Here is a 13,528-nt window from a genome sequence, read left to right as displayed (position 1 = left end):
AGGTATGGGAACTTTTGCTGCAGTGTGGGACAAATAAAAGCATTAAACAGGCTGCACACATAAGATGGACTAGCAGTATGAAAGCTTAGAGCAATGAGAACCATCTTGTACATTCTTATGCTAATGTATCATAAATGAATAGCAATGATAAAATTATACTTGAAATGACACTTGTGCAAATGCATGTTTCCATCAGCTTTGTTACATTTAACTAATTCATTAAATAGACATTCCTTAGGACAAACAATAATATAATATGCATCTTTGGTTGGTAATTTGCTTTCGGTGTGGGTGTTCTGGGTTATTCCTACAATACAGCGCATGCTCATGTCTCCACCATATATAAAGTAGTGTCCCCAAAATGTATTTGGACATGTAATCCACACACAAGTTATCCGAATGTCTTTGGACTATATATCAGAATGTCAAAGCAAGTGGCAAGAAGTATAGAATAAATACACTTTTCAAACAAAACATTTCACAAAAATATGTTTTTCTTTTATCATAATATAACAATAAATGTTCAGTGCTTATGAACACTAAACATGGTAAACATATTAAGAAACATTACAGATATTTCTTCATAGTTCCCTTTCGAGCGTGATAACTTTTGTTGAAATCTTATGTGCTAATGAACAGGTGGCCAATTGTCGCGAAGTATGCAAATACTGACAGGCTCACGGGGCAGTATAAAATGCATGGGCGCGACAATCGTGTCAGAATCTCTTTCTTCACGCTGTCATCGCTGAAGTTGCACCTGAGGACTAGTTACCTTCTTTTCCTTGCATCCGATGGCTAACCTTTGCAGGATCCACACCTATGAGTACTGCGCCGCCTGCCTGGGCCTGGCCCACGTCGAGGCAGCCTTCTTGGACTCCACTGCGTGCACTGTGCTGACCTGCCGGTGCGCGGTTGAGAGGGTTTTTCTACTACGGGGTCAAGGCCCACTGCCCCACCCAGAAAGGACGGTGACGACGAGGCCTGGGGCCATAGTCCTCTGCCGTCGCCACGCACCGGTCCTATTCGCAGACATGCTGGACTCGACGCGAAATGCTCCGGTAAAAAGAAAGTACGTCTGGTACCTCCAGTCGAGCCGCCGACAGGCTGCTTCGAGGAGGAGGACTCCGTTCTTCCACGACATCCACAAGCACGTGGTAAAGGGACGCGTGCGCGTCCAAAGGGACGAGGAGGGAGCTCACGGCTCTGTGTGCATGCCCGCCGTCGAGGAGACCGTCACTGTGCATCTGTGCCTGTCCGTTCGTTTCTGGCCGCGGATCTCAGCTTGCAGTCCAAGCCATGCAAGTTCATGGTTCATCTGGTTGAAAAAAGAAATCACTCAATTCCAATCACTCCCTCTGGCCTCCTTGGTGACGCCGTCGAGTCAGTTACTGAGCATTTCTCTGAGGCTATGAGTCACAAATATTGCCCCATCGCTCGTTCCAGCCCTCATCGAGGTCTCTCTTTTCGTCTGCACCTCGTCCCGCCTAAGATGGGTTGAACAGCCCGCTGCAGGTCTCCGCCCTAAGCCGGATGTTCGCTGTAGGCAGTGGGTGGGAACTGGAATGTACTTTAACAGACCACAGAGAGCGCCGTCCTCGGCTGCCAAGCCTTCGTCCTACGTACCATCCAAAAGGAGGAGAGTTTGTTGGGGGCCCCGCCCCCAAGCGCCGTGAGCTCCACAATGAGAGCACAAATCCCTTCACACATAGGGCCTTTTCCTCCTCATTCATTCAACACTGTGTCACTCGCCCTGCCCCAGATCAGTGCGGAGTCACAGTCTGTGCCTGTAATGGCCTCCCGATGGAAAAACGTGAGAGTGCCAATGTTCCCCCGCCGTGCACGACAACGCTCGTGCCCAATCGGCAGCAAGCCTGGCTGGGGCAGGGCTCCAGTCTACAAACTGGCAACAGCGGCCATAGAACTAATGCGACTGAAGTGTCATTTTCTAGACGCGTGGACAGTTATCCCAGGCGTTTCACCTTGGCTACTGGGGATAATTCAACACAGGTATTCTCTGGACGCTGACCACTCGCGTCAGGCGTGAGGTCTAGAGGTATGTCTATTGCAGCCTACGCTTTTATTGCGTTTGTATATGCAAATTTTGATAGGGTCAGGGATGATGTCTCATTGGTCTAGTTCTGCCTATCAGATGCGAGAACTCCTAGCAGCGCGGCTATTGGCTGACTGTCGAACTCTTCCGTGGCTGGTGTAGCTTGGCCCCGTTTTTCCCTGGGCTTATCTTCACTACTCTCACGACGGGATTTAATACAGTTCCCGCAGCATAGCTACGCAATGTTTATTGCACTACAAATGAGTTACTGCTCTCGAAAGGGTACGTCTCCTGTTACTATCATAACCTCGGTTCCCTGAGAGGCGGGAACGAGACATTGCGTTAGCCGCTGTGTTTGCTGTTCGATTAGCTGTGCAGCATTCAGTCGTGATTCTGAAGCAATTGTCGCGCCCATGCATTTTATACTGCCCACGAGTCTGTCAGTATTTGCATACTTCGCAACAATTGGCCAGCTGTTCCAAGCTGGCGTTAGCCCATAAGATTTCAATAAAAGTGGAGAAAGGAGGAGTTCCCGCAGAGTTGCTACGCAATGTCTCGTTCCCGCCTCTCAGGAAACCAAGGTTTCGATAGTAACCGGAGACGTTTTTCTTTCTCAAATCCAAATGGTTACGAAAAAATGTCATTGCTATTTTGCATTTGATATTTTCTGTTCCCTCCATATCAGTTTCCTGTTTTTGTATCAGTATTTTTGTTACATCCCTTTAACTAAACAAAAAGTCTTAATGACCTCATCCTAGTAATTTGACAGAATTTTGGTGCAAAACAAGTATTAGCAAAGGATGTGTCTCACTTTATTTCGTCCTGTTTGATAAAATTCCAGAAATCGGTTTAACAATATACTAGGGATGTCAAAATATTAATTTTGCTATTAATTTTTTTCAGTTTAATGCATTAAACTATAACGCAGCATCCATTTTGTAGCTTTCATCCTTTGGCTCCACTACAGTATATGATCAGGCTATTATTCATTCAAGTGCTATTAAATCATTCAAGCATGATAGGCTAATACGCAAAAAAGAACTCAAATCTGTACTGGTGCACTGTCTTTGAAGTGTCTTCAACACCCGAAACATGCGCGCAGAATTCTCTTTCACACTTGATCGGACAAAAGAAACAACACAAAATTATGTAAAAATTCCCTTTTTGAAGAGTATCCTTGTAACCATAGTCTTAAATAAGTTAAAAAATTAAATTAATGTAAAAAGTTGTGAGAAAACGGGGTGTCAGATCCACTTCATGTGTATCAGTTCTTAAAGTGACAACAGCCTAATAAACCTGCTGCTGTCTGTCAATAATGTTAATCAAAGAACAAGAGATAAAAAGAAAAAATCACTCACTGCTGTTGACTGTGCTTTTGTAACTTTTGTAGCTTTAACATAGCCTGACTACGTCAGACTTCGTACTTCCGCTCAATTTCATTTCGCTTCTGTACTTAGTCTGAGACATCTACATGTCTCTCAGTTTTCATCCGGCCTGAATACAGCTGGCCAATCAACGAACAGAGGGAAGTCTGAGAGCCGTGAAGTAGACGCTAAGCGCCGAGTTTAAGATTGGGTAAATCGAAAACGACCGCGCAGGGGCGGATCTACCGGGGTGGCAAGAGGTGGCAAACCCCAGTTGGCAAACCCCAGTACCACTGCTGCCACCCCAGTTGGCAGCAAAAAATTTAAAGTTGTGGCCAATTTGACAATTTACGAGCGCAAATCTCCAATGTCCGACTGCAGTGAATGCAGCACGAGATTACGTCAGAGCGGCAAGAGACTGATTTGATTTGAAAACTCTCACACATCTGCCACTCATCACCCGTGTCTTACCTTAATGTTTTTCCTGTGATAATGCCCCTTATTTCTATCATACTTCTATCTCCTATTACATGAGATGACATTGTACATCAAATATACAAAGTATATTTCTTTGCACAAAATTCTCCAGAAAGTGCCATTTAATGGTTTATCTTTTTTTTTTTAAATCCCGGGGGGGGGCATACCCCCGGACCCCCCTAGGGAGAGCACCGGCTCCCACATAATAAATCCCAATTTAACCCCTGCTTATTCCTAATATGAACTGTTTCACATGAAACCTCAAGTGCAAGACATTGATTCCATGAGACTGAGTTTGTCTGTATGAGTTTATAAATGGCAGTCTGTGCCCTTTTGTAGTGCGTACATACCATTTCTCATCAAACAGTGATAACTGTGATTAAATTCAGTATATACATCTGCCATATGTTGCCACCCCTAAAAAATTCCTGCCTCCCTCTCACCACCCCATAAATGTTTTTCTAGATCCGCCCCTGCGATTTCGTAATTCACTCTATTGTGGAGAATATTCCTGGCATTTCCAAACTGAAGGTCGAACAAGAAGAATGTTTGGTAAACATTTTGAATGGAGGTGATGTAGTGGCCCTACTTACGACAGGTTTTGGTAAAAGTTTAATTTATCAAATATTACCGATCGTCAGCGAGAAACTGGGAAGGCCAAAGCCCGGCAAGGCGATAGTTGTGATTGTGTCACCCTTGGTTGCACTCATGGAGGATCAGGTTAAGGAGGCAGCAAAACTCGGTCAGCCATGTTCACTCTGGTATTTCGCTCTATGGTTTCGTTTTCGCATCATACATGTGTTTACAGTGGAAGTTCGATGCGGCTGAGCTGGCGAATAACACACGTCATGACCAAACGTTATGTGATTGGCTTTCGGGTAACTAATGATTTTATACTTCAGACAAGCCTATTCAATAGCCTTTTTTATAGCCTATTCAATTATCCTGTAATGTTGAATGGCTATACCCTGGTGAAAAATAAATATACCAAAATGTATTAGAAATACACTTATTTTATGCTAAGTATACAACAAATACATTTACATATATGAACTTTATGGTACTATAAATACCCTGCAATTGTACTTTTGGTATAGAAAACTGATATACTTAAAGTACTAAATTGGAACAACTAATTTTGTAAATGCACTTTAGTTATCCGGAAATATTGCTGAGGTCCAACTAAAGATATACGCAAGTACATTTGATTGTGCTAAATTGGAAAGAATGTGTTAACCTAGAATAAATGTCAGGGTTCTGCCCTTTTTTTCATGTCTCTATGTTTGTGTTGTGCTTGAACATATGGCTCTGTCTTTGTTTGTGTTGGCCATGTGCTCCTCTGTTCCTGCCTCCTTGTTTCCCAGTACCACGCCCTCTTGTTTAGTTGAGTCCTCATTTATCTGAGTGTTGTCACTTGTTCCTCATGTTCTCTGCCCCCTTTCTTGTTGGGTCCTTGTTTCTCTGTGTTTGTTCACCTGTTCCTTGTCTGAGTGTGCTCTTCTGTTCCGCTTGTTCTCAGCTCCCTTTTAATGTGTTCTCAGGTTTTGGCCAGTTCGTTATAAACTTTCTGTGTGCCATAAACTTTCTGTGCTACATTGTTTGTTTGACAGTCTACCGTAGTTCCTATCAGAGCTTACTTTAGTCTCACCTTGTGTCTCACGTGTCTTGTTCTTGCTGTGTCTTTTGTGTTCCCTAGTTTGTCCTCCAAGCTGAGCTTCCCTTGCACCATCAGCCGAGCAGCGAGACCGGTGCAGTAATTGTTTATGCCCTGAGAGTCGATCCCCTTGTACTGTGTGATCCTACCTGGCACTTACTGTTCTCCTCCAGTCTCTTGTCATCCTGGGTTGGATTCAGCGGTTGCTCTCTCAGCCTGCCTGTCTTTGTGCCTCATCCCTGCCTACTGTTTGGACTATTCACCTCTCCCTCATAATATCCTGTCTTGTCTGCTGTCTTTCAAATAAACCCCTGAACATTAATTTCTGCATTTGAGTCCTCACAGATCTGCAACAATAAAACTCTATTCTGTTTAAAAGCAGAGGGTCTGTTCTTTCTTTTGACATATTCCATGTTCAGATATTCATACAATAAAAATATTGTGGAGGTCATGAATATTTTGTGAAAATGATCAAAAACGCTGGTGGATTTTTTTTAAACGCTGGCAGGTAAAGAGTTAAAAACACATTTTTGGCATACAATTAAGAAATGTGCATTGTGCAATAAAGTACTCCAAATAAAGCTTAATTATAATATTTATATCAGTAAGTCTCAAGTGATATGTCAGTAAATGTTAATGCATTTGCAGTAATTAGTATGAAAACAATGCATAGTTTTTTTTTTTTTTTAAGTAGGGTAAATAATGAGGGGGAAAATTTATTTTATAGAGACATCATTATCCGTGATACTGACCTTCATAATGGCTTACTAAAAAGAAGTCATTAAACAAATATCAATATTAAAATATACCATCTTTATGTTGTTTCAACATTATTTTGGAGATTCAATGTGAAAGTATTACAATATAAAAATATATTTAAAACTTTAATGTAAGGTGTGATTAATCGCGATTACAGAAAAATGTGTGATTAATTAGTTGTTTTTTTATTGATTGACAGCACACCAGTATACAGAAAAAGATACTCTCATGTAGGCTAATGCTCAATATCTCACTGAGTAACCAACTTTAGTTCTTATGTCCATCGTGTTATTTCATATGGTTGTGTCAATAATCAAGCTATAATTACTAGAGTTAAATTGTCTCAAAGCATCTAAGCTTAACTAGAGTACATTACAAGCATATTTTTTTTTCTTAGTTAGTTGAAAAGGTACTGCATAAGAGGAATGACCCATCTTGCACTATGAGTTTCATCCAGTTAGGATGTTGAAAATTGTGTGATTAGATCAGCTGAAGGGAAATTCAATCAAAAAGTGACAGCATGTGTGTACGACAGAATTTTCAAACTTATGAAGTTTCTAAGGTCTCACCTGAAAAGGGAGGTCAGTGTTGCTATTTCCAATCTGATTGACATTGGGCAGTGACCCTCCATAGCACTGAGCTCGAGTCTGGCCTAGTTGCAAATACTGGGTCTTCTGTAACTGCAGCTGTGCAAAATAACAGTGCGTGAAAAGCAGCAGTGAATGACGAAATGAAAGCATGAATGAAACGTAAACCATATACTGTGGAGTAAAAACACTTTATCAAGTGAATAATGGGAAAAGCAGACCAGTGAGAGTTAACAAAAAGTAGCAGAATATGGGTTTCAACTTATGTGACGCACACTAATATATGTCATAAGTTCAATACAAAAGGGACATACTAATAAGCTGTATTTCAATAGAGGCCAGGGCTAAATGCAAGACATTTTCCTCCAGTGAATATTTCTTTATTTTCAAAAGTTAAAATTGATGACTAAAATAAGTTTAGAACATTTCACATGTTCATGAAAAAACAACAGTTCATTTAACTGTTGACCAATAGCAGGGCAAGTTGTCACAATGAAAACATACCGTTTATTGACAATGATTTGAGAAGAATAACTTTTTATATGTATAAAACCCTATCAAATAAAGGTAAAAAGGCACATTCAACAACTTGTGTATAAGTTAGGTAATCAGTCATTCAAATAACAATCACATTAATTCACATTAATCATAATGGAACAATAATAAAAATGGAAAAGTGCCATACAAAAACGTACCAAACCATTGTTTTGGTCAAATTATAATGAACAAATTATTTAAAATAACAACATATAAAACACGTGACAACGTTCCCTGACCTAACATTTATGAAAAATACCCAATATGTTCAAATCTAGTTAAATTTTAGTATAATTGATATAATATTAAAGATTTTAATATTTTGAAGTAGATGTTTTCATTTTAAAGTTTTAGTAATAGTGTTGTGTATTTTTGTCATTTGTATTAGTTTTTTTTTATTTGTATGTCTATAGTTTTTATTCATTCTTATTTATCTGTTTTAGTTTTTTTATTATTATTATTACTTCGTTAAACAAAAAAAAAATCGAAATGTTGCCTTGGCAACAAGCTGAAAATGTTGAGTTGCTGAAAATGTTGCTGAGTTATGAAAATGTTTTTTATTATTATTGTATTAGTTGTATTTAACAATAGTAACCCTGAATATATCTTAATTATGCATCCCAGTATGGTTTTAATACATTTACTTACTTTACCAGCCTTTACAAAAACATGATAATATTTAAATCCTGATTGGATTTAATCAAATACAAAACTGCAACAATGCACACGTGTAGACTTTTAACTCAAAACCTATAGTAGGCTAACTGATATAGCCTACATATTTTGTGACAACTTGCCCATATAACAACTATCCACTGTCTACTCTATATGACATTTCATTATTTAGGCTAGAAATTAAAGACCGAAAAGCAATCACAATCCATTAGCGGCCAAAACAGATGTGTACGACATCTGTCCGGCCGCATCCTCAGCATCTCTGAGCTCATGCATCCGATCAGCCTCCCGTTACGCTCAAACCCTGAGACATCATTATCGTCCTGCACCGATTTGTCACGGCTCTCGGGCGACAAAAAAAGTGTTCTCAAATCATATACAGGCTATATTCTACACATAGCAGCTGTGCTAAGCGCGCGTTTAGCCGCGACACACGTATCCGTTACTGACACACGTACCCGTGCAGCTCGCGTGATGCTCAGGTCTTTCATGACCTCCTCAAACGCCGCGGTCTCCTCCGCTTGTTTCTGGTTGTGAAGGGCGATTTTCTCGCTAAATTTTCGCGGATTGTTTGAGGTCGCCATCTTCCGTTCTTCTCCAAAACACAGAGCGTTGCGTGAGACGCGTTGTGCGCTGCTGCGGCGGCGTCATCACGGGAAGAGTTGTGGGCATTGGAGTCCAGAGCTAGTCCACTGGAGGAGCACCCTGATTGATAAAACAAACAAACAAACAAACAAACAAGCCCACCAGGATCTTCACTAGCTGGGTCCGATATTTTTTTCATTAACTAGTTGTCATGTCTTGATAGAAGATAGGCCTACTTGCTTATGATAAGATGCGTTTGTGATGATGCATGTTTTAGAACATATGTAGGCCTAAACATAAAACGGTTGTTTCACAATAGGGAGACGGCTAGGGGAAACTTAAACAATAAAAATAAATGTAAAATTTATATTGAGATTAAGGCTATTAAAATATATATTTTAATTTAGTAATTTAATTTTGCTCACGTTTCATTATCAGTATTTTTGTTATTATTTATGTTAATGTTATTTGGTAAATATCGCAAAATAAAGCTACCCTAACTCCGACTAAATTTAGTTTGTTTTAGATTATTACAATAGAAAATACATACGAGCCTATGTGTTCTGTTTTGCACACAGCAATAACAGTAGGACATAATAAGTAGAACACTTTATACTTGCAAAAAAGTAATTTTTGTAATAGTAGCTGAAATTGAGAACACATTTGTGTGTATTTTTATTTAGACCACACTGTAATGGTCACAACACAGCAAAACAAAAACATAATTTCACACATGGAAGACAAACTGTGTAAAAGGATAACTGCAAAAGTTCTACTAATATAATACATTCAGTGTTTTTTGTTTTGTTTGTTTTTTAACAAACTATACCACACATTACAAAAATGTAACAATTAACATAAAAATTAGAACGTAATTTTTCCCAAAAAATATTGAAATTGTTTTTTTTTTTAGATTAAAAGCTGCTTGTGTTGAAAACTCCAGGAAATTGTTGTTTACATAATCAATCAGAACTTTAATGATTCTAATTTAACAGGTAAATTAAGGCTGATCTGTGGCATAAGTCCAGTACAAGATAAAAGTCCATTTGTTCATGTGTTAAGACCCAGCTAACTTACTCAAAAGTATTGCCAGATGCTGTCCATATTTAGCTTTACATCTTGCACGTAAATGAGTTCTGAGCTAAGGGTGACAAGTTATTTTCCTGCTGTAACCTTGGTAAATTAACCATCTGTATATATACACAGAATGTAATTTGTGTTGTTGGAAAGCACAATGGGTCTCATTCACCAAGCCTGCTGCGTACGCACAAATTTGTGCACGAACAAATCATGATTCCCCAAAAACTTTCATACTAAAATGTATTCTAAGTTACAAAGAAAATTAGGAACAACTGAAACCACTTGTACATAAAAAGCACTTTCTCTGTTCGCCCTTATAATCTTGTTAAGAAATCTAAAAGTCTTCCTAGCCTTGTTCGGGAAACAGACACACTCGGTTAGTTTAAATCTAGACTAAATCTCTTTAACTTGGCATAAACATAACACATTATCACATTGCTATAATTCAAATCCAGTAGTATTGTTAGGCTGCATAAATTAGGTCAAACAGAAACACTTCCCATAACACCAAATGTACTTGTTACATCATAAGTAGAATGGCATTTATGCTAATATTAGTCTATCTCGTCCTTATCCTGAGGTTACCGTTTTCAGCCAGATCCAGGTCGTATCCAGATCAGATGGTGGACCTGCACCTAGTCACAACCTCATCGCAGACCTGTATGTCAGCAGATACTGTGACAAATAGAACAATCACCTGTGAAGACCCCGTCTACACGACAGCCATTGGCACAGATCCACAGCCCACAAGAACCAGACATGTCCTCTGTAGTTTTCTGCAGAGCTGCTTTAGCTGAATTGAACTCATTTCATAATTTATGTACTTTACACAATTATTGAACTGAAATGAATCAAAACTGAACTGACTTCAACGGCATGACTGTTTACTATTGTCTTTTTAGAGCTGCTTTGCAGCAGAGTTGAATTCTATTTGCATCATTTAATCGTTATTTTCCTATTTTGTCACTGTAAAGCTGCTTTGAAACAATTTTGTATTGCAATATTGAAGCGCAATACAAAGGTGACTTGAAACGACCTTAATTATATTGTATTACATTATACTATTTTTATATACAATTACATAAAACTAATAAATACCGCTTTAAAGTAATAAAAAAGTAAAATAATTATGCAAACAGAATTCATCTTAAATATAATCATCATATATAGTGAAAGAATAAGAAAAGCTGTGTGATAGCTTAAACTGCGAGGTTTCTGTGTATAACAGATTTACGGATATGTATGCCTACAGCAGGCTAATGAAAGGTCTAATCTGGGTCTGTAAAAAAGGTGTTTATTGTGTTTGAACTGCTTTTGAGAATGACACACTTGGCATTGCTTGAGGATCTGGTGAGTGCGACTGCAGAGTGCGGCATACAGTATGTTTGACTTGAGTGACGAAAAGCTGTAAAGGAAAGGTTGTGCTGAAAGCCCTTATATGGGATGGTTTAGGCATATTTTATGCAAACCACTAACCTTTTGCACATGGCGGCTCATTTAGAATACTCCAAATTCACTAACATTAGAATGAGATTAAGAACAAATTCATGTGTGCAGTATTCACGTGTTGTGAATTAGGTGGAAATTTTTGATGAAAAGTGCGAACAAATACAAAATAATCCACACAATTATTAGTCAATGAGACCCACTGTTTCTGACACCTTAAAGGGTTAGTTCACCAAAAAATTAAAATTATGTCCTTAGTCAAGTCACCTTCATTTATATAGCGCTTTTAACAATATAGATCGTTTCAAAGCAGCTTTACAGTGATAATAGGAAATTAAAGAAACAGATATTGTTTAGGCTTTACAGCAGCTCTAGAATAAAGTTATTGTCTAGCTAAAGTTAGTTTTGATTGATTCACTTCCGTCACAACGATCATTAGTTATTAACTTAGGGGCCGCTAACACGACACCGTTCTAACAGAAAACCCTTAATGCGATCTGGCCGCTCATTTGCACAAAACAGTGCCTGGTGGCTCGAGAACGCAAACCATGAAATAGTTTCCAAGGTACAAGCCTTGAAAATTTTAAAATACAGAATTTGTTATCGCTTCCGCGTAGCCACGTGAACCGGAATTATCCAGACAACGTTTTATGTGTACAGAGGTAAAAGGAAGGGAAGGAGTCCTTCACAGTGGAGAGACTAGTTGACAATTCAGGACTGTGTTGTCGTCGTGTCCAGGCGCAGGTCCTTCATCAGATCCGGATATGGCGGTAAACCTCGGGATAAACAGAGAGACTAATATTAGCGTAGACGCCATCCTTCTTATGATGTAACAAGTACATCAGGATTTATGGGAAGTGTTCCGGCTGACATAATCTATGCAGCCTAACATTGCATTATAGAAGTCTACAATACGTTATGTGTATGGCAGGTCAAAGAGATGTGTTTTTGGTCTAGATTTGAACTGGCAGAGTGTCTCTACTTCCCGGACAATGTTAGGAAGACTGTTCCAAAGTTTTGGTGCTAAATAAGAAAAGGATCTACCGCCAGCAGTCGATTTTGATATTCTAGGTATTATCAACTGGCCGGAATTTTGAGATCGCAATAGACGTGAAGGACTATAATGCGTTAAGAGCTCGCTCAAGTACTGGGGAGCTAAACCATTTAGTGCTTTGTAAGTAATCAGCAATATTTTAAAATTTATACAATGTTTAATAGGGAGCCAATGCAGTGTTGACAGAACCGGACTAACATGGTCATACTTCCTGGTCCTGGTAAGAACTCTGGCTGCTGAGTTTTGGACCAGCTGTAGTTTGTTTATTAAGCATGCAGGGCCACCACCCATAATAGCATTACAATTATCTAGCCTTGATGTCATGAACTTACTGTTCCACATTTGTCATTGAGAGCATATGACGTAATTTAGATATATTTTTAAGATGGAAAAATTAGGTTTTACAGATACTAGACACGTGACTTTCAAATGAAAGATTGGTATCAAAGAGCACACCCAGGTTCCTAACCGACGACGAGGACTTGGCAGAGCAGCCATCAAGTGTTAGACAGTATTCTTGGTTAGTATGTGAGGAAGTTTTTTGTCCAATAATTAGAATCTGTTTTTTCAGAATTAAATAGTAGGAAATTACTAGTCATCCAGTTTTTATATCAGCTATGCATTCCGTTAATTTTGTGAATTGGTAGGTTTCGTCAGGGCGTGTAGAAATATAGAGCTGAGTATCATCAGCATAACAGTGAAAACTAATGCCATGCTTCCTAATGATATCTCCTAAGGGTAGCATGTACACAGTGAACAGCAATGGTCCTAGTACTGAGGCTTGTGGTACACCATACTGAACTTTTGTTCGATAAGACATCTCTTCATTTACTGCTACAAACTGATAACGGTCAGATAAGATTAAACCATGATTTAAACCATGATAATGAAATTCCACTAATGCCAACATAATTTTCAAGTCTATTTAAAAGAATGATTATCAATAATTATTCACCCTCATGTCGTTCCAAACCCAGAACTTTTGGTTATCTTCGGAACACAAATGAAGATCTTTTTGATGAAATCTGAGGGCTTTCTGTCCCTCCATTGGCAGCGACGCAACTACCACTTTGACGCCTCAAAAGCTTGTAGTGATCGTAAAACTAATCCATATCAATTGAAAGACTTAGTCCATATTTTCTGAAGAGACTTTATATGAAGAACATATTTAATTTAGGCTTTTATCCACATATAAACATTGATCAGTGAACATAAAACACAGCTCAACTGAACCTGCTTGACGCAATGCAAACCTCACTG

General features: G+C 38.9%; 1 protein-coding gene across 1 annotated transcript in view; it reads right to left on the bottom strand.

Moving 5' to 3' along the window:
* crtc1b (CREB regulated transcription coactivator 1b) overlaps window positions 1-8,795 on the bottom strand; it is a 31,735-nt gene extending 22,940 nt beyond the window's left edge. The window contains exons 1-2 of the mRNA XM_077202744.1: window positions 8,562-8,795; window positions 6,874-6,990 (exon numbers count right to left, since the gene is read on the bottom strand). Coding sequence (XP_077058859.1) covers window positions 6,874-6,990; window positions 8,562-8,687 — 243 coding nt within the window. The 5' untranslated portion in view covers window positions 8,688-8,795. The remainder of the gene's footprint in view (window positions 1-6,873; window positions 6,991-8,561) is intronic.
* Between the last annotated feature and the right edge of the window lie 4,733 nt (window positions 8,796-13,528).

Source organism: Siphateles boraxobius, unplaced genomic scaffold (assembly GCF_051911475.1).
Source record: "Siphateles boraxobius isolate OS27281-9 unplaced genomic scaffold, OSU_SipBor_1 5, whole genome shotgun sequence".
Taxonomy (NCBI): domain Eukaryota; kingdom Metazoa; phylum Chordata; class Actinopteri; order Cypriniformes; family Leuciscidae; genus Siphateles; species Siphateles boraxobius.
The sequence above is the reverse complement of the archived record's forward strand: the minus strand, read 5'-3'. Positions and strand labels throughout refer to the sequence as shown.